The sequence below is a fragment of the Diabrotica virgifera genome, chromosome 3 (genome assembly GCF_917563875.1).
Source record: "Diabrotica virgifera virgifera chromosome 3, PGI_DIABVI_V3a".
Taxonomy (NCBI): Eukaryota; Metazoa; Arthropoda; class Insecta; order Coleoptera; family Chrysomelidae; genus Diabrotica; species Diabrotica virgifera.
Window position 1 is genome coordinate 94,014,349 of NC_065445.1, and position 27,560 is coordinate 94,041,908.

At 32.6% G+C, this 27,560-nt stretch overlaps 1 protein-coding gene across 1 annotated transcript in view; it reads left to right on the forward strand.

Moving 5' to 3' along the window:
- Nucleotides 1-27,560, forward strand: part of LOC126881942 (ATP-dependent DNA helicase Q5-like) — a 94,808-nt gene that overhangs the window by 16,288 nt on the left and 50,960 nt on the right. Inside the window, exons 5-8 of the mRNA XM_050646679.1 lie at nucleotides 8,088-8,491; nucleotides 12,071-12,313; nucleotides 20,995-21,204; nucleotides 24,211-24,340. Coding sequence (XP_050502636.1) covers nucleotides 8,088-8,491; nucleotides 12,071-12,313; nucleotides 20,995-21,204; nucleotides 24,211-24,340 — 987 coding nt within the window. The remainder of the gene's footprint in view (nucleotides 1-8,087; nucleotides 8,492-12,070; nucleotides 12,314-20,994; nucleotides 21,205-24,210; nucleotides 24,341-27,560) is intronic.

Genomic DNA, 27,560 nt, shown 5'->3' on the forward strand with positions numbered 1-27,560 from the left:
AACCCAATAGGTCCCCATAACGCTTGAGTGACTGCACATTTAGCATACTTTGCTCCCGTACCATTAACAATGCAGTGCAAAAACGCTTGCACTGCAAATCTTAAAAGATTATAACTTAATTCTTGTTCTCTATTTCTTAAGTTTTTATTTATTTACATTGAATATTAATTTGTTTTGTTGTATAATCCACGTATACAATAATTATGTGATCTATTTGATTTAAAATGGATTCAGGATTTTTTTATACTTTGGCAACTATGTCAACTTAGATCTCTGGCGTAGATAATGACGTGCAACGGTAAGTAAATTAGACGGACTGTACATAACTTGAAAGATTTAGCAACTAAACACCATACTGCCTGTGTGCGCATGCGCGCAGTATTATGAAATTTTACTCTCAATCACGCCTGAAGAAGTATAACTTCAAAAACTAATTTTATTTTTCCCCTTAAAACCTAAAATAATATCCTTTTATGATGTAATAAAAGGCGCCGTGGATGTGGTCGATGATATGAAAATCCTATATTCTGTTTCACAGGTTAGTTCTAGATGGCCACTTACCATATATTTTTCAATATTAAATATTGGCGACATCAATAGTTACATTTTATATAAAGATAATAATGAAACAGAAAAACGTCGTGTCTTTTTAAAGCAAATGGCTTTATCGTGGATGAAACATCATCTTTTTTTTTTTAAATTTTGTAAAGAAAGGCAAAAATTACATATGTGAGAGAAAATCTCACGCGCGACCACTCGCGTAATAGCCTACCTAGCGACCAATGCCGGGTTAAAAGTCCCTGAAAAAGGGGTTACATCACATAACAGAACGTTTTCGGATTAAAAAATCCATCATCAGTGTTAAAAAAGCCCTAAAATAAGTATAACCTAATTAATTAATTGTGATTTGAAATGTTGACTAAGGTTAAAAATGCAAGAGGTCATACTTACAATAGTGTGCATGCCTGAGCCACCAAAATATTTTGGGTAAAAACCCTTTATATGTTGAAAATTATTATAATTTACTACATATTGTTGATAAAATTTTGTGATGTTGCAAATATTCTTGGATATTACCCAGAGCAACACAGGAATCTTCCAAAGTGGTTGAAATGTAAGGAGGATTGGAACCTCACACATATTGAAGTTGAAAGGCAACTGAATATAAATGGACCTTGGAAAGATATCAAAGACAAACTGTTGTATTTAAACTGTAAAGAATTTAAAGCTTTTGTTGATATTTAAAATAAAAAAACAGTATCAAATATCTCTGATGTTTGGGAAAAAGGGCTTAAGTCAGAATTTTGCAAAAATTTCTTTTGATGCCTTCTGGACCAAAAAAATCAGCTCTTTTTATTGGTACAAACGGTTTAAGTCTACCACATTATAATTCAAAATTATTCACGATGATATGAAGGTCACAAACATGATTGTTCAATATGGTATGGCAATAAGACTTAAGTCAATTTATGTCTCTTGTACCATATATTGGAGAATAACTGCTATGATCTAGAAGGCATAATATGTCTTGACATAAGCCTTGCTGTTCTTAATTTATTTTCGGTTGTTTGATCAATAGGTAAATGGTTTTATAAAATATTGTGTATACACCGAAAAATAAAAGTTTTGGCTACTAATAAATAATAATATTGACATTAGTTATATTTTAATTACTTACTAAATACACTTGAGAGCAAAATAATCGACTCACTTGCTAAATAATTGTACACGTGGAATTTCCTAAACCTGTTGTCCGATGTGAGTGATTTTTTTAGTATGTTATAGTCTTATTATTTAAGAAAATCGATGTAATATTATTGTTGCTATACAGGTAAAGGTCATTTTATACCGGATGTATCAATCATACTATGTTTTTTCTTAAATTCGGAACACCCTGTGGAGTATTCTAGCATATAAAAATAATTAAATTAAAATTCAATTGTAGGCTTAGGCTTTATTAATATTTTCTTTTTTGACTCATTTGCTTATGTTGGATAATAAAAAAGTTAGGTACGTTTAAGAAAAAAAAACACCCTATGATTGTTACACCCGGTATAAAATGACCTTTACCTGTCTAGCAATAATAATATTACATCGATTTTCTTAAATAATCTGTAACATACTAAAAAAATCATTCGAATCGGACAACAGGTTTAGGAAATTCGAGACTTCTAACGTGTACAATTCAGCAAGCGAGTCCATTATTTTGCTCTCAAGTGTAATCTATTTTCTAGCACAGCACTTTTTTATTTTAGTTGTATTGGCAAAATAAGTAGACCATGACATAACTAAGTAAAATCTTCAGTGGCGGAACGCTGCGTGGGCGACAAATGTTGTGATGCGTCACAAAAAAAAATAATACAAACTGCGACTTTGACACCTTAAAACTATCCTCATCCCCAACTATGGTTTCCGTCCCTGGAGATTTTGCTTAGTTGCTTTCTCCCAAATTTTGGTTCACTATCTCAATCACGAACGTCACAAAAAATCCCTTATAATTTTAATATTCACCCCCTGCCCCCACCCCTTTGTCGGCCACGCAGCGTTCCGCCCCTGGAGATTTTACTTAGTTACGTCATGACCTACTTATTCCCAAATTTTGGTGCACCATCTTGATCATGAGCGTCACAAAAAACCCCTTATAATTTTTATATTCACCCCTACACCCACCCCTTTGTCGGCCACGCAGCTTTCCGCCCCTGGAGATTTTACTTAGTTACGTCATGACCTACTTATTCCCAAATTTTGGTGCACTCTCTCGATCATGAGCGTTACAAAAAAAAAAAAATAAAAACCGCTAATTTGACCCCTTATAACTACGCTCGTCCCCCACTCTGGTTTCCGCCCCTGGAGATTTTGCTTAGTCACGTCATGATCTACTTTCTCCCAAATTTTATAATTGCTTATAATTTTTATATTCACCTCTGCTCCAACCCCTTTGTCGGCCACGCAGCGTTCCGCCCCTGGAGATTTTACTTAGTTGCGTCATGACCTACTTATTACCAAATTTTGGTGCACTATCTCGATCTTGAGCGTCACAAAAAAATAATAAAAACCGCGACTTTGACCCTTTATAACTACCCTCGTCCCCCACTCTGGTTTTCGCCTCTGGGGATTTTACTTAGTTATGTCATGTTTTACTTATTCCCAAATTTTGGTGCACTATCTCGATCAGGATTGTCACAAAAAACCCCTTCTAATTTTTATATTCACCCCTACACCCACCCCTTTGTCGGCCACGCAGCTTTCCGCCCCTGGAGATTTTACTTAGTTACGTCATTCCCAAATTTTGGTGCACTATCTCGATCATGAGTGTCACAAAAAAAATAATAAAAACCGCGACTTTGACCCCTTATAACTACCCTTGTGCCCCACTCTGGTTTCCGCCCGTTGGGGAAAGTCATGTACACCATGTAATAACCATTTTCAATTCCGTTGCAAAACGAAAATACAGCCGAACTATATTCTAGTCCAATCAGAGAGTGCAGCAAGCACCTCTACCGGTTTCGAAACTTATTAGTCTCTCATCAGGAGGCACATATGCTGCTCTCTCTGATCCAGCCAAAATAAACCCCAGCGTGCAGTCCCGGATTGCAACGAACGAAATGGCATAGATGCCCTAGCGGCAACTGCTAGCAAAAAGACTAAGTTTTCACTCTAAAACTGTAGTTTAAAGCGAATAACGAATGGTTGCAATTTGGTAAAAAACGCCATTTTCTTCAGAATAGAAAGATTAGCATAAGATATACGAAAAAATGTTTAAATATGAAATTGTAGCTTGTTTAATTTCCAAGAATTTGGTTTGCAAAATTTTTTTCTACTGCAAAAATTGAGTGGGCTATTGACAGTTAAAACTTGTAATAACATGCAAAAACCACCTTTACCAACCCTTTCAAAGTCACCACTTTTTGCGACTCAGGATTTTAAAAGTATTTAATAATAATAGCCTTATATATCTTGTAAAAACCTACAAATTCTTTTTTACCAAACTTTCTAAGATAAAAAATAAAAAACTTACGGTTAAAAAATCAATATATTTTTCTGAAAAAAAAAGGAGAAATCCAATTGGAAGCATAATAACGTAAGTTAGCGGCGTTTTTAGTCATTGGCCTTATTCATTCTTCTTTGTTTATGTAATATTAATAAATTCTAGAAGTTTGACTGGTTTAAAATAATGGGGTGTGGTTTAAAAAAACTAGAGATAAAAGCGAATAACGAATTTTTGTAGTTTGGCAAAAAATGGCATTTTATCTAGAATAGAAAAAAACTTTTGCGGTCAAAATATATTAAAAAATGTCCACCCCCGAGATGGGGTGGCAAACACCCCCATGGTAAAAGCGCCTTTCGGCATCATATAGATTTTGATCCTTGGACTATCCACTACTTATTCTAAAATTTTCAAGCAAATCGATCCATTCTGTAAAAATTGCGAGGTGGAAACCTTCGGTTCCTGGACTATAAACATTTTTGGTCAAAATTATCACAGTTTCTGCTACATTTCTTGTAGAACATAGATGTTATTCACCCATTCTTTCGAGCGGCGTTTTAGGGGGAAGCCCGGTGGTAAGAACTATTTTGCCTTTTTTTTGGGATCCCAAAATTAATATTTTCAGCAAAATTCAGCTTGTTCGTATGATTTTTGGAGGTCAAATATCTAACGGTTGGACTAATAATACTCTGGCAAATGTACCTATTATATTTTTGCAAAATTTTTGGAATGTGTTTAATTCGTTGAACAATTTTAACATTTGTTTTTAATACAACAGATTTCAGTACTCTACAAATAAATAGTTTCTCATGACTTTTGATGTAAAATAATTAGGGAAGCAGGAATTCAACAATTTAGAATTTCCCATCGATGATTCAATAAAATTGTGTTTTGACTGGGAAGTTTTGGGGTAGTTCTGATTTCTTTCATTATATATGGATTTTGGGCTGCTGAATCCGAATATGAGGTTTGCGGACAAAATTTCTTGCCGAAACATTGAAAAAATCGCGGAAAGAGCGAAAAATTTCAGCTTTTTTCTGCTTTTTTGCTCAAATCACGAAAACTATTAACTTTTAGTAAATGGTCTGTTAACAGAAATTAAAGTACTTAAAATTATCTACAAATATCACTATTTACTTTTTTTTCAGACGAACCGTTCGGTCTAAAGTACAAGTTGAAAATTGCCAATTTTTAACGGTCTCGGCAAAACCCACTTTTTACATTCCAAAACTTTATTTTTTATTAGAATGCTGTCATTTGATAAATTTCTCCTTGTTTTCTGTACAAATAATAAATGTTAGTTCATAGGTATGGTATGTCTATTGTGACAGCTTCCATGAGTCCATTCCGTCCTAAGAGGCCGGGAATGTCTCTGCTTTTCCCTTAGAGCCACAGAAGATCAGGCACAGATGGAGTCACAGTTTCAGTTGGTGTCAACATTTCCTTCGGATCTGTTATCTTGATTTCTGATAAACCTTGAGGTTTTGTCCTTTTAAAATGAATTAGTTGAACAGCTCCCTGACTTCCATCAACCTCAGGCGCGGGTTTCTTTTTTATCCGAGGAATGGATTGCTTAGGTGCTACTGCATGTTTTGGTGCAATACAAGAAATGCCACATATGACGTGAAAAGTGTGGTATTCGTCGATTGTATGTACGTTAAAATCAGCATTATCGTACACCTGCTGTGTAAAGCACGGTAAATTTTCTGCGGATCGCCTGCGAATACTGACACTTCCAGGCGAACAGCTTCTGTATAGGATGAACAAAACTCCAAAGAGGAAACTACATCAACCTATTTTCTTGAGCCGTACTTTTGTAGAGAAAACGGCCAAACCTGCAAGGAATGGTGAGACCAACTATCTGGGCCTTACTGCCGCTACAAGACTTTGAGCAAGCGCGTTGCTTATCTGGAAGTGTCAGCAATCGCGGGCGATCCGCAGAAAATTGACCAGCCATGCTTTACACAACAGGTGTACGAAAACGCTGATTTAACCCTTTCTATGCCAGGCCTTAATTTGCATGTTGGTTCCTCAATCCCAAAGGTTTTCTCATGCTTAAAGTCCCATTGCCTTATATATACGTCGCATATAAATAAACAAATAAATGAACAACACATGTTTTTAATGAGTTTTTTGTAACCAACTTAAACGTTTTCTTTTCAAAAGTACTCATCAGAGAGCAAAACAAACTTGAAAAAATGTAACTAACAAAAAAAAAAAATGTAATGTAAATTAACATTAAAAGTTTTCTTTTGTGTGGTACTCCTCAAAACATGACACTACGCAAAGACCGACTCCGCATCTTGCACACATGTATCTCGATTCGCTTCTTTTTTTTTCTAGTCTTTTCTGTGGCTACAAACGCTTCACCTTCTAGCAGCTACCTATAAGCGTTGCCACCAGTGCTACAATATAGCATATATCTAAAATATGTCAACAAATATATACGGCAATGGGTCCGCATGACCTGTCTTAGGTGCCAACATTTTGAGGCGTTGGGAACAATAATCTAACATTTTCGGACATATTTCTACTACATTGGGACACCAATGAGTCTAAAATTTTATAAGCAACGCATATTTTCGGCTTTGGTAAATTGAGACCATAATACCTTGAACGTATATATACGGCGGCTGGGAATACAGACCAACTTTTTCAAAAACATATATATGCAGCGTTGGGACAGAAAAGGTTAACATATCCCAACAAGTACAATAAGTAAGGGTACATACAATCGACGGATACCACACTTTTTACGTCATGGGTGGCATTTCTTGTATTGCACCAAAACATGCAATAGCTCCTAACCAATCCATTCCTCGGCTAAAAACTAAACCCGCACCTGAGGTTTATGGAAGTCAGAGAGCTGTTCAACTAATACATTTTGAAAGGACAAATCCTCAAGGTTTATCAGAAATCAAGATCCGAAGGGAATGTTCACACCAACTGAAACTGTGCCTGATCTTCTGTGGCTCTAAGGGAAAAGCAGAGACATTCTCGGTATTTTAGGATGGAATGGATTCCTGGAAGCTGTGAGAAAAGACATACCTACCATATTCATTTTAACTATTTATAATGGGAAATAAGCCACAATATTATTAAAAAATGATTTTTATTAACGTTTCGACGCCCAAATCGGGTGCCGTTGTCAAAATACAAAATACTACTAACATAAACAAAAATGTTGTTGCTTAGTAAAAAAAATCCTTCTAACAATTTATTTAATTTGACTCATTTATATCGGCAATTCAGATACATATGATACATTTTAAAGTATAAGACTTTAAAATGATATTGCCAATATTTATGGGTTGCGTTCCTGGGACGACTTTACTGAAAGATAGTTCATTTAATTACATGAAATCAACCCCAACTCAAGAATATCCGTCACAAAAAAATCATAGCATGTGATCTGTCTTTAAAAAGACAACCACATTTTTTAATAATATTGTGGCTTATTTCCCATTATAAATAGTTAAAATTGTAAAAATGCCACAAGAAAATAGCTTCAGAATACCATATTCATATTATGAACTAATATTTATTATTTGTACAGAAAACTAGGAGAAATTTATCAAATGACAGCATTCTAATAAAAACTAAAGTTTTGGAATGTAAAAAGTGGGTTTTGCCGAGACCGTTAAAAATTGGCAATTTTTAACTTGTACTTTAGACCGAACGGTTCGTCTGAAAAAAAAAAGTAAATAGTGATATTTGTAGATAATTTTAAATACTTTAATTTCTGTTAGCAGACCATTTACTAAAAGTTAATAGTTTTCGAGATTTGAGCAAAAAAGCGGAAAAAAGCTGAAATTTTTCGCTTTTTTCTCGATTTATATATTTAAGAAAGTACTACTACTTTTAGTGTAGGAAAGGATGCAAAATACATTCATTGTATACATTGAGTATCAAATTCTAAATAAGCTAAACAAAACTAAATGTTGCCGTTACGAATAGATATAGTTACGAACTGTCGATGTTACGAAGTGTCGCCGTTACGAATTGACGGCGTTACGAATTACCATTACCATTTGTGGGGTTACGAACTGTCGCGTTACGAGATGTCATGGAACCGTTTCTCATATACATCTTGTTTTAGGTAATAAAAGACATTATATCCAGTTTGAAATTGGAAAAAGATTACAAAACCTTCAAAACTTCCTGCTTTAGAGACAATCTTTTCTATGATGTCTACTTCCCTAACATGCTAGACGATCCATACAAGCATCTACGGGATTTTATTAATGATTGCTTAAACTCTAAAGAAGAGGAAGATCTCCCGCGTTCAAAAAAATCTTGTGGAATCATCTACTGCCGAACTCGAGAACAGACTGAGCAACTGATGGAAAAATTAAATAGGTTAGGAGTAAAAAGCTTGTGCTATCATGCGGGACTTAGATCAGAAGAAAGAAGAATATTTCAGGAGAAATGGCAAGATGGAGATGTGCCAGTTATTTGCGCCACAATCAGTTTCGGTATGGGCGTCGACAAAGCTACAGTCAGGTAATAACATTTCTGTTTATTACTTTTGTATACAGGGTGTTTGGTAAAGAATGGGTCATAGCTTAACCTCAGATTCGTGAGGTTCAAATAGGTCGATTTAAGCTAACTTACCTTAGTACAAAAGTTGATAATAACCGAAATACAGGGGGTCAAAGATAAACTTTTATTTTATTTATTTTTGAATATTTCCTGACAGACATTTGACAACAACAGGAAATTTGGTAAGTGGTGCTGGTACTGTACACCCTACTAAATTATGTTAAACATACGTTTCTGGCTACTACCAGAGGCGTACGACGGGGAAACGTGAATGGTTGACCCTTCCCAAATTCTACGTCACTGGCGGAATTTCTATTTTAGTGCAATTTTTTGTTTCTCCAATACTTTCTATGTAAATAACATACTCTTTATTCGTAACGATAAAACCATTAGTTTTCGAGATATTTGAAGCTAAAAGCGAAGGAGCATAATACATTAATCAAAATAAGTGTGCCTTTTCATTTTTAACTTCAAATATCTCGAAAACTAATGACTTTATCGTTACGGATGAAGAGTATATTATTTGCATAGAAAGTATTGGAGAATCTAAAAATTATGCCAAAATAGTAGTTTCATCGGTGGCGTAGAATTTGGGAAGGGTCAACCATTTACTTTCCCCTGTCGTACGCCTCTGGTAGTAGCCAGAAACGATTATTTAACATAATTAAGTAGGGTGTACAGTGCCTACACTTTCTGCCAAGTATCACATGGATATGTCAAATTATTTTAAAGTATTCTTTTTTTTAATAATTTATTCATTATTTAAAACTTTGAAGTATGTGTGCCCGGTACTATAAAATTATTTGACATATCCTTATGGTACTTGGCAGAAAGTTTAGGTACTGTACATCCTACTAAATGATGTTAAATAATCGTTTGTGGTTAATATCAGAGGCGTACGACAGGGGAAAGTGAATGTTTGACCCTTCCCAAACTCTACGCCACTAATGAAACTGCTATTTTAGCATAATTTTTAGATTTCCCAATACTTTCTATGGAAATAATATACTCTTCATTTGTAACGATAGTCATTAGTTTTCGAGATATTTGAAGTTAAAAATGAAAAGGCACATTTATTTTGATTAATGTATTATGCTCCTTCGTTTTTAGCTTCATATATCTCGAAAACTAATGGCTTTATCGTTACGAATAAAGAGTATGTTATTTACATAGAAATATTGGAGAATCAAAAAATTGCATTAAAATAGAAATTCCGCCAGTGGCGTAGAATTTGGGAAGGGTCAACCATTCACGTTCCTCCGTCGTACGCCTCTGGTAGTAGCCAGAAACGTTTGTTTAACATAATTTAGTAGGGTGTACAGTACCAGCACCACTTATCAAATTTCGTGTTGTTGTCTCATGCCTGTCAGGAAATATTCAAAACTAAATACAATATAAGTTTACCTTTGACACCCTGTATTTCGGTTATTATCAACTTTTGTACTAAGGTAAGTTAACTTAAATCGACCTATTTTAACCTCAGAAATCTATGGTTAAGCTATGGCCGATTCTTTACCAAAAACCCTGTATTTAAACTAAGGATTTCCAGTTTTCACTGTATTCCTTCACTCAACCGTTCCTTCCAGTTCTTTCTATTTTGTCAGTCTCCTTCCTATATATTCTTTTCAGTGCTTCGTTCACTTCATATCTGAAAGATTTTCGGGGTCTGCCTCTCTTTCGTCTTCCTATCGGGCTCCACTCTGGTATTGTATTTATCCAACGATTTTGGTCTGCTTTTCTGACATGTCTGTACCAGGTTAATCTCTTTTCTTTTGGATGTAGTCTATTATATCTGAGTTCATTCCCATTCTTTTCTTAAACACTATGTTATTTATTCTATCTTTTCTTGTCACTCTGCAGCTTCTCATTATGAGTTCCATCTCTGTGGCTCTCATTTTGTTTTTGGTTTTCTTATTTATTGTCCAATTTTCACACCCATAAGTCAGGATACTTCTTGTCATTATGCAGTATGCAGTCTCTTGTTTGTCCTAGTCTATTTTTTATTTATTCTTCTGTTGTTCCTTTGTTTGATATTATGAAACCTAAATACTTGTTCCTTTGATTTGTTTACGTTCGTTTATTTCCATATGTTTTATTTCTGGATTCTCCGTTGTTAGGTATTCAGTTTGCTTTCGGTTTATTTTCGTCCCATTCTTTGTATATTCCTGTTTTAGTTTTCTCAACATAAAGGTCATCTTCGTCTTGTGCGATTATATACAGAGAGAGTCTGTAATTTGGAATAAATTAAATATCTCAAATACTAATTGTTTTTTTGAAAAATGCTCAGACCGGTCGATTAGTATTTCAAATTGTCCTTTTTGACATACAATAATAATGTATACAGGGTGTCCCAATTTTATAACGTCATCGTTGATTTTCTTAAATGGCAACACTGTCATTTTGATAGCGATTTTGATAAGGTGTGTAAAGTTATACACAACTGCAAAATTTCAAATTTTTATTCCCTACCGTTTACAAGATAATAAAAAATAACAAAGTTATGAAAGACAAATAACAATTGAATTTAATTATTTCAATTAATCAAATACTCATAATGTTGCCCTCAATTATTGTCAAATTGTCAATGGGCAACGTTATGAGCATTTGCCCAATTGAAGTAATTAAATTCAATTAGGTATTATTTGATTACTTGTTTTTCATAACTTTGTTATTTTTTATTATCTCGTAAATGGTAGGGAATAAAAATTTGAAACTTTGCAGTTGTGTATAACTTTACATACGCTATCAAAATGGCTATCAAAATGACAGTGTTGCCATTTAAGAAAATCAACGATGACGTCATATCTCTAAATTGGGACACCCTGTATTCATTATTATTGTATGTCAAAAATGACAATTTGAAATACTAATCGACGGGTCAGCATTTTTCAAAAAAACAATTAGCATTTTAATTATTGAATTTATTCCAAATTACAGATATAACTTTGTTATTTTCTATTATCTTGTAAATGGTAGAGAATAAAAATTTGATATTTTGCAGTTGTGTATGACTTTACACACCCTATCAAAATAGCTATCGAAATGACAGTGTTTCCATTTAAGAAAATCAACGATGACATCATATCTCTAAATTGGGACACCCTGTATACATTATTATTGGATGTCAAAAAGAACAATTTGAAATACTAATCGACGGGTCTGAGCATTTTTCAAAAAAACAATTAGTATTTGAGATATTGAATTTATTCCAAATTACAGATATCCTCTCTCTGTATAGATATTCGTTCCTAACTGTTATACCCATTCCTTCACACTTTCCTTTCCATGGTTTTAGGGTCTTTCTGGGAATATTTTGAAGAGGGTAAGGAATGTGGAGCAGCCCTGTAGTAGTCCCTTTCTCGTCTTAAATGGACGGCATATTCTATTGCCCGTTTTGATAGCTACTTTGTTATCCTTGTAGATTGCTTTTACTGCTTCTGTTAATATTCGTGCAACTTCGATGTCATCCATACTTCCCATAGCTTGGTTCTAGGTAGAGAGTCACTACTTTTGTATTTTACTAATATATTTCCTTTTTAGATTTGTCATTCATTGGGGAAGCCCTAAAGAACCTGCATCGTTTTATCAGGAGTCAGGCAGAGCTGGAAGGGATGGTAAACCTTCCAGATGTAGAGTGTACTATAACAGATCTGATAGCAAGGCCATCGAATTTCATTTAGCCCAAGATTTGGGAAAAGCAGGTAGCAAAGAAAATAAAAAGAAGCGCATGGAACAAGCAGTGAAAGGTTTTAAGAAAATACTGGAATTTTGTGAAAATCCGAAGTAAGTATTTTATTCCAAAATTCATTATTGTTAAAAAGGGGATATAGTGCATATAGATTTTCACTTCGGAAAAAATCAAACAAGATAGAACTTTTTGTAATTTCGTTAAGAAATGTTTAATAAACAACATATCAAAAAGTTCTACTCCAGAAGTGGGTGCTTCATTTTTTATTAAACAAATGAACTACGAAATTAGATGTTTTTTAAATAACTCCGAAAATAAATATTCTAGAAAAAAACTGACTTGACCATTGAAAAATTCAGAAAATTTTACAAAAAAAACCTTATATAAAGAATTTTCTAAAATTAAATCTGTATCTTCTATAATTTTTTATTTATAACGCTAAAGTCACCCTTCTCACAAACATTGGCGCACTGTAAACTAACGTACGGCGAAGTGCACGATTGAGTTATTTTAATGTAATTCTTTAACTAATTGATCAAATAAAATTTTACAAATTGAACATGAAAGAAGAATAATTAAGCTATCTTGTGGTTATAATAGAAAGAAATAAAATGTATGGGCATAAGTACGGTGTGGGCGGAAAATGAGCCTTACATGAATTTTGTTTAAGAATGTGTAATTAATACAATTTTTCTTATAAAACTCTCAATTTTGCACAACTTACCTTTCAAGCATCTTACTAATGATGTTTCATTCAAAAAAAATCTCAAAACTTTAAATCAAATGATATGACGTCTCAAAAATTGTAATTTTTGAAATCTTCGTAGTGTGAACAGCTCTATTACAGTTTTATAAGTGTTTTTTTAAAGTTTAGGATGTAATCTTTAAAATGCACTAAATTATTTTACTTTAGAAATGAAATAAACTATTTCTTTTTAAGAAAATTAAGAAAGATAACAAAAATCTAATACAAAAACCGAAAATTACTAGCTAAAAAAATGTTTATACAAAGTGATCAAAACTTTTTTCTGTAAAACTTACCTAAAATACATTTAATAATAAGCTTCAACAATAATAAATGTTCAGCAAAAAAATTTTTTTTAGCTCTTATACAGTATGTCTGCGTAACTTGGAACCTATTGATAACTTTTTTATTATCAGTTTTATGAAAAACAGTTATTCTTTATAAAATACTCTGCATCGTATATAATCTAAGGTGCAATCATCAAATATCAAATTTATTAATGTTATACGAGGTATGTCAAAAAATATGAATTTCACTCAAGAGTAAAGTACCTTTACATTCCACAATATCGAAAATTGTTATTAAGAAAAGTTGTTTGAAATTAAAAAATTTGTTTTAATGTTCAATTACATCCTTCTAATTAAAATATTGTGAATAATAAAGGCACTTAACTCTTAAGAAAAATTCATATTTTTTACATACCTCGTATAAAATTAAAAAAGTTTGATATCTGATAATTGTATCTTCGATTTTAAACCAGGGAGAGCATTTTATGAAGAATAACTTTTTTTCGTAAAAGTGATAATAAAATAGTTATCATAATTGTAATAAAATAATGATAAGTATCCGTAATTTGAGCAAAAATTTAATTTTTTTTTCAATTAGAATTATGTAATTGTGTATTTAGACATAGTTTCTAATTTCAAACAACTTTTCGTAATAGCATTTTTTGATATTCTGGAATATAAAGGTACTTCTTTAACGAAATTCATATTTTTGACATAACTCGTATAAAATTGACAAAATTTGATATCTGATGGTTGAGTTTTAGATTTTTGACTATCCGAAGCATTTTAAGAATAAATTTTTTTCGTAAAATTGATAATAAAAAAGTTTTCCATGTGGTTCCTAGCTACGCAGACACACTGTATAAGAGCTTCTGTATAAGAATTTTCAAATTGCGATGCCATATTCGGATTCAGCATAATTAAAAACAAAATAGAAACATATTTGATTAAAGTAAAATAATGAATTTATCGATATTTTTAAAATTATTTATACAAAACAATTGTTATTGTTTAATAAACGATTAGCGGCCAAATCTGCGAGTAGAACTTTTTACTTTAACATGTATATAAACTAACAAAAAAGTTTTAGAAAAATATAAGCTTGTTTGAATTTTTTCCGAAACAATGCATGTTTTCGTTCTAATTGCACTCCCCTAACAGACAGCTTTCCAGAATTAGCTTTGCGGTCACGTATGCTCAGTTAGTCCACAGTACATCATGCTTTTTCAAAAATTATTTCCAAAGTCTTAAAAATTGTTTTAATTGCTTCGTTTGAGCGAGTCTACCACTTTCTGAAAAATTTGAGAGTGCAGGTTGGACGCGTTTTAGCACGCCCCGCCTCTAAACCTGTAGCTTTAGCGCGGTTAGGTTTTGTGATTGCAGAACTATAATTTTTAATTTTAATCAAAAGATTATGCGTTAGAGTAAAATAAATTATTTTTGTCGGACAAAAAAGAGGCCGCGATCGTCGAGTCCGACACCCGCAAGATGTCACTCGAGCGCTGTACAGTTTTGTTATAACAACTCTTAATTTTCAATTGAAAGTATTGATACTTAATTACTAAAGATTGTCGATCTCTTGCCCGACAAATTTACAGCCTCCGTTTCTTTAGTCGGACAACGTAAATATGTTAATTATGGCAAGTTATGTTTTGCGATTACAAAATTTCGGACACGAATAACAAGTGATATATTGGAGGGTTCTTTATCCAAATACAGCACTGTACCGACAAAAATTGGGTATCAAATAGCCAGTCCGACAAATTAATTTCAAAACTTTTTATACCGTAACCGTCACACTACTAGACACATTGAGGTAATACAGCCCTGGACCCTTCACTTGTTGCACTATTTACTTTTATGCCTAGTGACGTGTAGAACATCAGAAAATGTATAGAAACTGAACGTAAACATAGACTAATTACTTAGACGAGACAACGAAGCATTAAACCTAGGAATTTTGTGCAGTAAGATGAATCGTCATGCAACTTTTTGCCTTCGATTCGTGAGAGTATCAGGCAATTTTGTGAACTAAATTGATCTCCGGCAAAAAATTTTGTGCATGAGAAAAAGCATCTTTAAAGTGCATCTCGAAGAGATGGATAATAAAAAATTTAGGACTATTGACGGAAATGAGTTCAATTTTTATACTTGGGTGTTTAGAAGGTCACTGAAGACGAATTTCATGACGGCGATGGTCTCCGACGTACCTGGTGCCCAGGGTGAAAAGATTGGATCAAAAAATTGAAAAATACGTGTTCAATATTTTTCAAAAATGTATCGAATGACACTAAACACGACCACCCCACTCCACCCCCTGGAGGTGGGGTGGGGGTAACTTTAAAATCTTAAATAGAAACCCCATTTGTTATTGCAAATTTGGATTGATTACGTAAAAGTAAGCAACTCTTGACATTTTTAGAATTGTGGATAGATGGCACTATAATCGGAAAAAACGATTTTTTCGTGATACCATAGGTAAATTATAGAAACGGTCTCATATCTCGAGAAATACACTTCCAAATAAAAAACCAAAAAATACTTCTTTTATATTTTTTCAGAACCTATCGAATAACATAAAACACGACCCTCCACTCCACCCCCTGGAGGTGGGGTGGGGTGTAACTTTAAAATCTTAAATAGGAGCCCCCATTTTTTATTGCAGATTTGGATTCCTTACGTAAAAATAAGTAACTTTTATTCGAGACATGTTTTCTAATTATGGATAGATGGCGCTATAATCGGAAAAACACTATTTATTAGCGCCATCTATTAACAATTTTAAAAAATCTTTCGAATAAATATTACTTATTTTTTCATGAGGAATCCCAATCTGCAATAAAACATGGGGATTCCCATTTAAGATTTTAAAGTTAACCCCCACCCCACCTCCAGGGGGTTAAGTGGAGAGTCGTGTTTGATGTTATTCGATAGGTTCTTGAGAAATATTAAATAGTTTCTATAATTTACCTATGGCATCACGATAAATCGTTTTTTCCGATTATAGCGTCATCTATCCACAATTCGAAAAATTTTCTCGAATAAAAGTTGCTTATTTTTACGTAAGCAATCCAAATCTGTAATAACATATGGGCGTTTCCGTTGAAGATTTTGAAGTTACCCCATCCCACCTCCAGGGGATGGAGTGAGAGCTCGTGTTTAGTGTCATTCGATAGATTTTTGAAAAATATTAAACGTGTATTTTTCAGTTTTTCTATTCAATCTTCATTTCGCGAATTATTCGATCGTCCCAGGCGACGAGCTCCACCCTGGGCCCAGGTACCTCGGACATCATCGCCGTCATGAAATTTGTGTTCACTGACCTCCAAAACCCCCAAATATAAAAATTTAACTCATTTCCTTCAATATTTCCTGAGTTCTAAATTTTTCATTTTCCATCTCTTCGAGATGGTCTTTGAAAATGCATTTTCTCATGCACAAAATTTTTTGCCGGAGATAAATTTAGTTCACAAAATTGCCTGACACTCTCTCTCGAATTGAATGCAAAAAGTTGCATAACGATTCATCTTACTGCACAAAATTCCTAGGTTTTGGGCTTTTTAGTTCTTCGTTGCTTCGTCTAACTAGACGTTTCATATCCAAACAAAGCGTTGTCATGAAGCATCTAGACTAAAGGCTGTATGACACTATGCATTTTCTTGTATCGTTTCTGATATGTCAAAAAAATGCAGTGTCATATACAGATACAAGAAACGATATCAGAAACGATACAAGCATTTGTGTCAGACACAGATTCTTGTACAAACAAGAACTGCGTCAATTTCTGCGCAAAGAGCAAAAACGTAAAACCTGCTGGTAAAACATCTAAATGTCATAATGGCGGCTGAAAATGTGATCATATGTCTTGATGAATTTATTTGTGTTTTTGTAGGTATGATTTATAAATCTTTTATTGATACTTAATATATGGACTACTGTTCTACTAATAACCATATTATTATATTTAGCTCCTGGTAAAGTTCAAACTATGTATAACTTTGGATTTCATGTTGCATAATTTTTTAATAGAGGAAAATACAGTAGTTCCTAATTTGGATCAGACTAAAGAGAATTCTAATGCAAATATTTTAGCACAAATATCAAAACAAAATAAAAACACAAATAATCAACATCAAACAGTCAACGTAAAAATTCTGGTTAACATTAAATTGTTAAATTTATAAGTTTTTAAAAGTTTATAAATTTTATAAAATCCTTAAAATCAGCTGTAGACGCAGTACTATCATAGGGGTCATCCATAAACTACGTCGTTGAAAAGAGGGAGGGTGGCTTGCGTATTACGACGGAGTACGACAGGGGGAGGGGGGTATGAGCGCCCATTCGACGTCGTTTAATATATTGGTATATTTAAATTTGTCGCTATTGTGTCTATAAAAATAATTTTTTACTAGCTTCTACCAGCATTAAAGTATCAGATATTCATATAAAAACGTATAGTTTTTGATATGAAATTGAAAATAAAACAAAACGTTTGCGAATAAATATACCATTGTTAAAATTAAAAAGAACAATTCTATTATAGATACTTTTATCGCATACTTTTCATTTCGTTTTTATCAGTTACGGCGTTAAAATAATATTATGTAGCACTTTTGTACAGGACAACAAACAATAAGACATTGTTCTTTGGGTTTAAACAATCGCTTCTATATACATAACGTCTGGAAGCAAAAAAATATTAAATTGTTAGTTCATTTATGTGCTGCATACTGTGTGAAACAACAGTTCTGAAAGATCGAATAGAAATAAAATATTGTTTTCTATTGAGTTAGTAAGTCGTATTTATACTTTAGAAGAAATGGCATCGAAATCAAAACAAAATAAAGATTTATATGATGCAGTTAAGATAGCATACCCCGCAAAATCTTGGTCCAATGCTATTTAAATTCATTCATTTTTTTCGAATACTAAGAAAACTAATAAAGATTTTTGAAAAATTTAAACGCAGATTGAAAGACTGCATTATTGCCGAGGGCCAAAAGTTCCTGAAAACATCTATAATGTTTATTTTAATAAGTTACAGAGGTGTAAAAAAAAAGAGAAAATTTTGTCTGATTTTTCATTTCAAATATTTCATTCAAAAGAAACCTTTTGTTTATTCTAAGGGACTTTCAACCCTCGGTAATAATGTAATCTTTTATTCTGCGTTTAAATTTTTCAGATATATTTATTAGTTTTCTCAGGATTCGAAAAAAAATAATACATTTAAATAGCATTGGACCAAGATTTTACGCTTACTCCCTCATATTTGATTGAAAAAAAAAACAGAAATAATATTGATTTTTTTTAAATCAATGAAAGGGGGGTCGTGAGTTGCAACGACGACGTCGACATGTCGTCGGGGGGTCGTCTCTAAACGACGAATTACGACGGGGGGGGGGGGGGTATTAAAAATTTCAAATTTTTTACGACGTAGTTTATGGATGCTCCCGTACCAGTGTAACGTGACACAGGGTGACAAACAAAATTTCGACCAATTGCATAGTGTCATACGTGGCACAAATGTACGTACAAGAAACGATACAAGAAAATGTATATAACTTTATAATATCAGAAACGATATTAGAAATGATACAAGAAAATGCATAGTGTCATACAGCCTTAGGAGATTTGTGACGATACCGACAAAGTACAAGCAGACTACCACTGTTTAAAAAGAATTTCGTTGTTTATAAGTTTGCGTCATTTTTTGTCGGACAATTACTTTTTTAATAAACATGTATTATATGAACGTTAAAAAATTAAAATTATGACTTTTGTAATCGTAAAACATAACCTGTCATAATAATTAACATATTTACGTTGTCCGACTAAATAAACGAGGCTGTAGATTTGTCGGACAAGAGATCGACAATCTTTAGTAATTAAGTATCAATACTTTCAATTGAAAATTAAGAGTTTTGTAATAACAAGCGCTAGAGTGACCTCTTGCGGGTGTCGGACTCGATGATCGCGCCCTCTTTTTTGTCCGACAAAAATAATTTATTTTACGCTAACGCATAATCTTTTGATTAAAATTAAAAATTATAGTTCTGCAATCACAAAACCTAACCGCGCTAAAGCTACAGGTTTAGGTAAGCCTATTAGGTCTAAATAATAATCTAAATAAACATCTGTTAATACTATGTATTTTCGGCAAGTTACTTATATGAGTGCAAGTTATCCCGGCCCTATGAGTAAAAAAATGAATATATTTTGGCTCGTTTTCGTAAACCAATATAAATATGGCGTTTATACGCGACATCTCTAAGTTGTTGATTTCGATTCCATCGATTTCATTTAACTTAATTTCACGCTTCATGTTGCTCGTCAGTGTGACTTGCTCGTACACCATTGCGAGTTATACGACCAAGTTCTTCTTTAAGTGCCGTCTGCCAATCGGGGGTTGGATATCATCATCACTATCTTTACTCTATCTACAGCTGCTCTGAAGAATTCTATAGAACTGCATTTAAACCAGTCCCTTAAATTCTTCAACCATGAGACTCTCCTTCTTAATATACTCCCCTATATATTATTCACAGAAACTTTGTTTTGTTTAGTAGTAATTGGAGTAGCGACGAGAGAGTATGACGAGAGACGTAGCAACCAAGATGTTACGTCTCATTTGTTTCTATTTTAAAAACTATAATAGGTATCAAAGATTTTAACACTTATCTAACAAGTAATATCAAGTTCTATTTCTCTATAGCCTCACTTTCAAGAATGATCTAAGAATTTATCTGAATTGTTTTGTCTATACTTTGTTTTTAAACCAAGAGGAGTAAACTAAAAAGACAGATTCACACCCAAGAAAGTCACTAGAAATATCACCAAATACATCTTCTTTTTTTGTTGATCATATCGGCCTTTGTTATAAATCACAACAGAACATAGTTTAAAACATGTATCAAAGATAAAAAAGTTTTTTTTGTCTTCCGTTTGGCCCCTAAAGACAATTAAAAATTCAAATTATACCAGTTCGCCCAAAACGCGTCGTGACGTCATCCGGTTATATGTTTACATTCTACACCAATAAAATAAACAAAATTGTATCTAATTTTAAATTAGACATTATAAACGTCCGTAGAAAATACAGTTATGTATAAAAACTATTCATAGAAAACTTGTACTTTTACAAAATGGTTTTATTTTCCATAGTAAACCTTCTTTCCTTTCCTTCAAAAACTGTATCAAACTCCAATCTCAACAAACTGGTATATATTATTACAATGACATACGATAAATGTCAATAGAATATAAATATTTTTCCTTTATTCCGCGACGATGAGCTGGCCAAATACCCAAGTAGGTGGAGGCCAATAAACCAAAGAAGGAGACAAAGAATATACCTAAATATAGCCATAATCATAACTATATAATAAAAGTATGTGACGTCACAGGTTGTTTGAACTATTTTATACCGCAGAAGACTTTAAATTTGTATTTCAACGTTATGAGTTTTTGAAGCGTGAAATTTTGGAAATCTCATTTTTAAACAAAACTGAACACTATTATGTAATAAAAAAAATGTGCAAGTTCCCTATAAATCTATGAAATGCCAAAAGTGTCAGAATTTTATAAATGTCATCATTGTGTCAAAATTTGATAACAGTGGAGTAAACTTGCCTGAGATTGGACCAATTACAAACAAGCTTTACAGCGCGGGAAATTTGAATTACTCCTCTTGATTTAAAAACAGACTGTAGAAGGAAATAAGTTTAATATAGGCTTTCTATTTCAGTGAATGTCGTCACAAGCTCTTTACAGATCATTTTGGAGAACCTCCCCCCAAATGTAGAGATAAATGCGATTTCTGTAAGGACAAGAAGAGGGTTCAAGAGATGGTAGAACAGTTCCTGACCAAAAGTATTCAGTTCAGTACTAAACAAGCTACTTATTCTGAGACTGACTTTACAGACATGTATGGAGAAGGACGACTTGGTCTTGCGAGGTGAGTATTATTTGAAGAATCAGCTGAAATTAATACAATATTTAATATTTTCATCGCAGAGCTATCCTTAATTGAGGCCATGAGAGCCAGAGTGGCCTAACTGATTTGAACATTACTTTACATAATCAAAGAAAATGATGAAAAGCTAACAATGTCCGATTTAATATATAATACGATACAATTATTCTAGTAATAACTGTATGTTGACCAAGAATCATAAATGGTCAACATATAATTACTAAAACAATCGGACATTGATAGTTTCTGATCATTTTCTTTGATTATGTAAAGTAATAGTGTAGGAAACAGAGGTTGAACATCGCAAAATGGACACAAGTCCGGTTTTATTTTTTTTCTGGTATATCAAGGAGGGCCGATTATGGGACTAACTTTTTCTTAAAAAATTTCGGCCTGGAACTCCCCTTTTCATCCCTTTAAAGGGGGTAATTTGTGGTTTTTGCGAAACGTAGCCCTTCCTGTACGTTTTGCAAAAAATTTACTTAATAGTAAAATAAAGAGGACTATATTTTCTAGTATTTATTTCCTGTCAGCATATGTCTATCACCCACCGTTTAGCGGGGGTGGCGCCCCAAAATTGAGAAATTTAAAAAAAGATGTTTAAAAAAAATATTTTTCCCTAACTGTATTGAAAATTAGGAAGAAGCCCTGGGGAAATTAATCACAAATAAGTGGCTGATTTTTCGGTATAGGTTTTATTTAAGGGCAATTGCCCAATTTTTAATTACAGGGTGTTACATTAAAAAAAAACCCTTTTATACCATCTGAACCGCCTATGCTAGAGTAAAAAAACTTTCAGCGATTATCCATGTACTGGTGTTATTTACAAATTTCTATAATGCACCCCCATTTTTCCGGAACCACCCCAAAAAAAGGAGAATTAATAAAGAAAGTGATTTTCTTGGAATCCTTCACACACCATGCCCTTTATTAAAATGCTTCATATTTCATTTTGTGCACGTTATTATTACCCATGCATGGACACCAAAAGCGATTTCTTAATGCAACCCCTGTAGCAAAAAAAAATAAATAAGGGGGGGTTGAAAAATTTTTTTTTTGCTTTTTTACCCATATGGACATATGCTCCATCAATAGGGTTTTTCATAAATATATATGATTATTGCAACATCCCTGCGGAAACTACCCCTATCCTTGAAAATAAACTGCAAAAACTACCCCTCTCCCTTGAAGAGCATGTTTTGACGATTTTCTCATTACCTATGCATTTTTTTAAAACAAAACTTATACCGAATTAAAGACCACTATTTTCTCTACAAATAAGGTACACATAAGGTCTACATTTTTTCATATAAGCAACTGTTACGGCACAGTGGCGCTGTAAACCTCAGAAATGCTTTGGCGGGCTCCAGTTTTTGTTTTTTTGTCACCTATTCATTTTATGGATAACGTACTTATGAAAAATAAACGTCTGCTACACATTATGACCTATGTATATTTTCTTTTCTTTGCACCCTAAAGCCACAGTGGTGGCCAAAAAGCAATTTTTGATTATTTGCTTTATTAATTCTCCTTTTTTTTTGGTGGTTCCGGGAGAAATATGGGGTGCATTATACATATTTGTAAATAACACTAATGCATGGATAATCGCTGAAAGTTTTTTTAATCTAACATAGGCGGTTCAGATAATATGGTTTTTTAAAATGTAACACCCTGTAATTAAAAAATTTGCAATTGCCCTTAACCTTCGGATGACCAAGCGGGGGAAATTGTGACCCCAGCGTATGTTTTTCTTTGATAAATTCAAAAGTATTTTCAATTTTAAACTCATTATTTTTTTATTTGACTTTAAGATCATTATAGATATCCTCATATTTTGAAATAAAAAAAATTCCCTATATTTTACGAATAAAAAATATATTCTGAAGTTGATGTTTAGTAAAATACCGTCTATAATGTGTAGTTCCAAGTAGTTTTACGCTAATGACGTCGAATTTGCAAAGTAACAAGACATTTACTCAACATACACACTACACATGACACTAATACTCATGTTGTGATTGAAATTTAAAAAAAAATTTAAAAAAAAACTTCATTTTTTTGTTAAAAGTCATTTTTGACATTTTTGACCTGGGGTCATTTTCCCCCCCTTGGTCATCCGTGTAACAAAAAAAGGTTGGTCATCGGAAGGTTAAATGAAATCTATACCAAAAAATCAGCCACTTATTTGTGATTAATTTCCCCATGGTTTCTTCTTAATTTTCATTACAGTTAGGGAAAAATCATTTTTTTTAAAACATCTTTTTTAAAAATTTGTCAACTTTGGGGCGCCACCCCCGCTAAACGGTGGGTGATAGACATATGCTGTCGGAAAATAAATAGTAGGAAATATTTAGTAAATTTTTTGCAAAACGCACAGGAAGAGCTACGTTTCGCAAAAACCACAAATTACCCCCTTTAAAGGGATGAAAAGGGGGGTTCCGGGGCGAAATTTTTTAAGAAAAAGTTAGTCTTATAATAAGCACCCCTTGATATACCAGAAAAAAAATTAAACCGGACTTGGGTCCATTTTGCGAGGTTCAACATCTGTTTCCTACACTATAATGTTCAAATCAGTTAGGCCACTCTGGATCTCATGGCCTCAATTTATATTGAGATTGTTATCATACTTTTCTGAGGATGGTTAAAGCATACTGAATGTCTCTTTCCGATTACCTATTCTATTTATAAAAATTTAATAAAAGATCCTTTATAGAAGGTATATTTATTAAAAAGAACCCTTTAGGGCTACATCACAAAACGTTTTTCTGAATGACAATTCCATTTTCAGAGCTGCTTACAAGATACTATTAGATACTCCTACCAGTTTAAATATCAATAAAACTGCTTAATAATAGTTATACTAGACTCAAAATCAGGTACAAATTGCAGAGTTAACCTTTTCTCAAAACTTATGATTAATTTCATGACAGATAATCCAAATATTAACTTCATTTTATCAAAAATATTTCGATGACTATTTGTTTTTAGGGAACAACGTGAGTACAATGATGCACATGATAGTGATGAAGAAGATATGTCCTTTGAAAGGGAACAAGCAGCAAAAAAAGCTACTAACGATTTTATCCAAAAACAGTTTGCTTTGAGAAAAAACCCTCAGGTAAGCTTGTTACTTTGGGTTTGATAGAAAAATTATTGCCATGATGAAAATTATGAAATCTATTAACATTACTTCTCTTAAGGGGATGGGTACGAACTTTCGGCTTCAATGCTATTTAAATGGGATTCATTTTTTTTCGAATCCTGAGAAAATTAATATAAGTATTTTTGAAAAATTTAAACACAGAATGAAAGATTGCAGTATTATCGAAGGTCGAAAGTCGCTGAAAACTTTTATAATGTTTATTTTAATAAGTTACAGAGGTGAAAAACTAAGAAAAAATTTAATGTGATTTTTAATTTCAAATATCTGATTCAAAAGAAACTTTTTATTCATTCTAAGGGACTTTCGGCCCTCGGTAATAAAAAAATCTTTCATTCTGCGTTTAAATTTTTCAAAAATACTTCTTAGTTTTCTCAGGATTCGAAAAAATGATTACATTTAAAATACATTGAAAATTTTGACAGGCGTTAAAATATTTCTTTCCTCTTAATGATTATATAAAGTTATCGAAACATCTGACATACTACCTGTTGCCGGTTTGACCTACATTTAGAAGTGTACAAGTAATACAGTGTTTTTCAAGACAAAATGAAGACTTGTGGGTAAATCCATAAATACGCCAGTCAATGAGAGCAAGAACAGGATGTTACCTCCGAATTCTATCCTACTGGATGAATTTTAATGAAATTTTGGGATTAGCCTCTACGTATCTCCTAATTCAAAGTCTACCCTACATACTATGGCGCTTTTTATCTTGGGGGCGGTGGAAAATTTTTTGGTCAAAATAACCACGGAAATGGCTGTAGAACCTAATTCTAAGCAAAAATTGTTCTATATATTTTTTTGAAAACTCAATACTTTTTGAGTTATTTGTGGTTGAAAATTGGCCGTCTTCAGTAGTAATAACCCGAGGACATTGATAATTGTGCGAAAAAATTTAATAACAGATTTCAATAGCTTGTTGCTTGGAGACAGACCGACGCCGTAGTCGGAGGTCTGTTTACAATAAGCAACAAGCTTAAGAAATCTGTTATTTAATTTTTGAGGATTTATCAATGTTCGAGGGTTATTCGGAAGAATTTTTTTTTGCTTTAGACATGTTGAATTTTATATTAATTTGTGTGAAACGTCAAATTGACATGCATGCGTACCTATCTGTAGCAATGAAGTGAAAACAGCCCACAGGGAATTTGTTATCAGTGTAATGTTGCTGTAATTGGTTATTTTTATTCACATGACCTCAAATATACCGAGTGGTGAATTGGAAAACGGGCCATAGTAAATTCAATGTAAAATTTTAAACTGTTGAATTCCTGCTTCCCTAATTATTTTATCAAAACACAATGGGAAACTATTTGTAGAGGATTGAAATCTGTATTGAAAACAACTGTTAAAATTGTTCTACGAATTAAGCATTCCAAAATTATAATAAATTTCTCACAGATTCACGCCAGAGTTAATCCACACACAGTGCCATAATGTGTATCGGTTGCGTTCGGTAACTTAGGGTGAAGATATAAATATTTGAAATGTCAAAATTTTTATTTTATCACTTCTTGTTTAAAAAATAATAAAATTGATAAAAGACCCTCAGTTGAGGAGAAAGTAATAATAATAAAGATGTTTTATTCAGTCAATAGTGTGCGAACAATCAGCTAAATAATAACGTGGGCCTAACTTTTACACACATATCTACTGTGGCAAATGTAGGTATTTTTCAAAATTTTGGAATGTGTTTAAATCGTAGAACAATTTTAACTTTTATTTTTAATACAGATTTTAATCCTCTACAAATAACTTCTCATTACTTTTGATGTAAAATAATTAGGGAAACAGAAATTTAATAGTTTAGAATTTTACATTGAGTTTCCTATGGCCCGTTTTACGATTCACCACCCTGTATAAATTTCATTGGATTTCTAAGTAAGCAAAAAATTTTCATTGAAACATAACACCTTTTCGAACGGTTTTTTGCGAATAAATACCTTAAAAACTATGCATCTAACTAAAAAACTACATATATAAAAGAATTTTGTAGCTTATAAAAAACAAAGAGATTCGTTCTTTCATAAATCTTCTAGTTATAATACAAAAAAAGATACGGTAGGTGGAAAGAGTTTTTTTTTGGTGCATGCTCAAATCGCTGTATTCAACTTGAAATAATAGAAAAACGGTCGATTTTAGGTGTATTATGCTACCAATACATTTTGTAGTGCGTGAAAAGACATTTTATAAAAATGAGCAATATTAAAAGTCGATCACATCCAAACTAAACGATATATGCTGCAAAAAATTCATGACTAATGTATTTTAAGAAAAAATGAGAAGTATATTTAACCCCTTATCCACCAGAATTTGAATGCATCGTTTTCCACAAAACCTTTTATTATAGTGTTATTTCTATGTTCAAAAAGTTGGACGGGTTTAAAATAAATGGTTTGTGAAAAAAATAGGATCAAATTATAGAGTGCATTTTTAAATTTTCTTAAAAATCTTCTTTTTTCTGCAAGTAACTTGAAAATGATAAGAGATACAGTAATGAAAAGCAAAAACAAAATTTTTATCTAGAAAACCCCTACATTTTTGTATAGTATCTTTTTTTGTATCTCATTTATTTTTTATTTTTATTTTTTATCATTTTCGAGTTACATGGAGAAAAAAGGAGATTTTTAAGAAAATTTAAAAATGCGCTCTATAATTTGATCTTATTTTTTTTTTTTCAAAAAACCATTCATTTTAAACCCGTCCAACTTTTTGAACATATAAATAACACTATAATAAAAGGTATTGTAGAAGGAAAACGATGCATTTAAATTCTGGTGGATGAGGGGTTAAATATATTTCTCATTTTTTCTTAAAATACATTCGTCATCAATTTTTTTTTGCAGCATATCTCGCTTAGTTTGAATGTAATCGACATTTAATATTGCTCATTTTAAAGGTCTTTTTCAAGCTCTACAAAAGGTATTGATAGCATTATACATCTAAAATCGACCGTTTCTCAGTTTCTCTGTTATTTCAAGTTGAGTACACCGATTTGAGCATGCACCAAAAAAACAAACTCTTTTCACCTACCACATCTCTTTTTGTATTATAACCAGAAGATTTATGAAGGAACGAGTTTATTTGTTTTTTTTTATAAGCTACAAAAATGTTTTTTATATTGAACATTTGTACTTTTTGAGTTATTCGTGGTTGAAAATGGCCAATTTTCAAC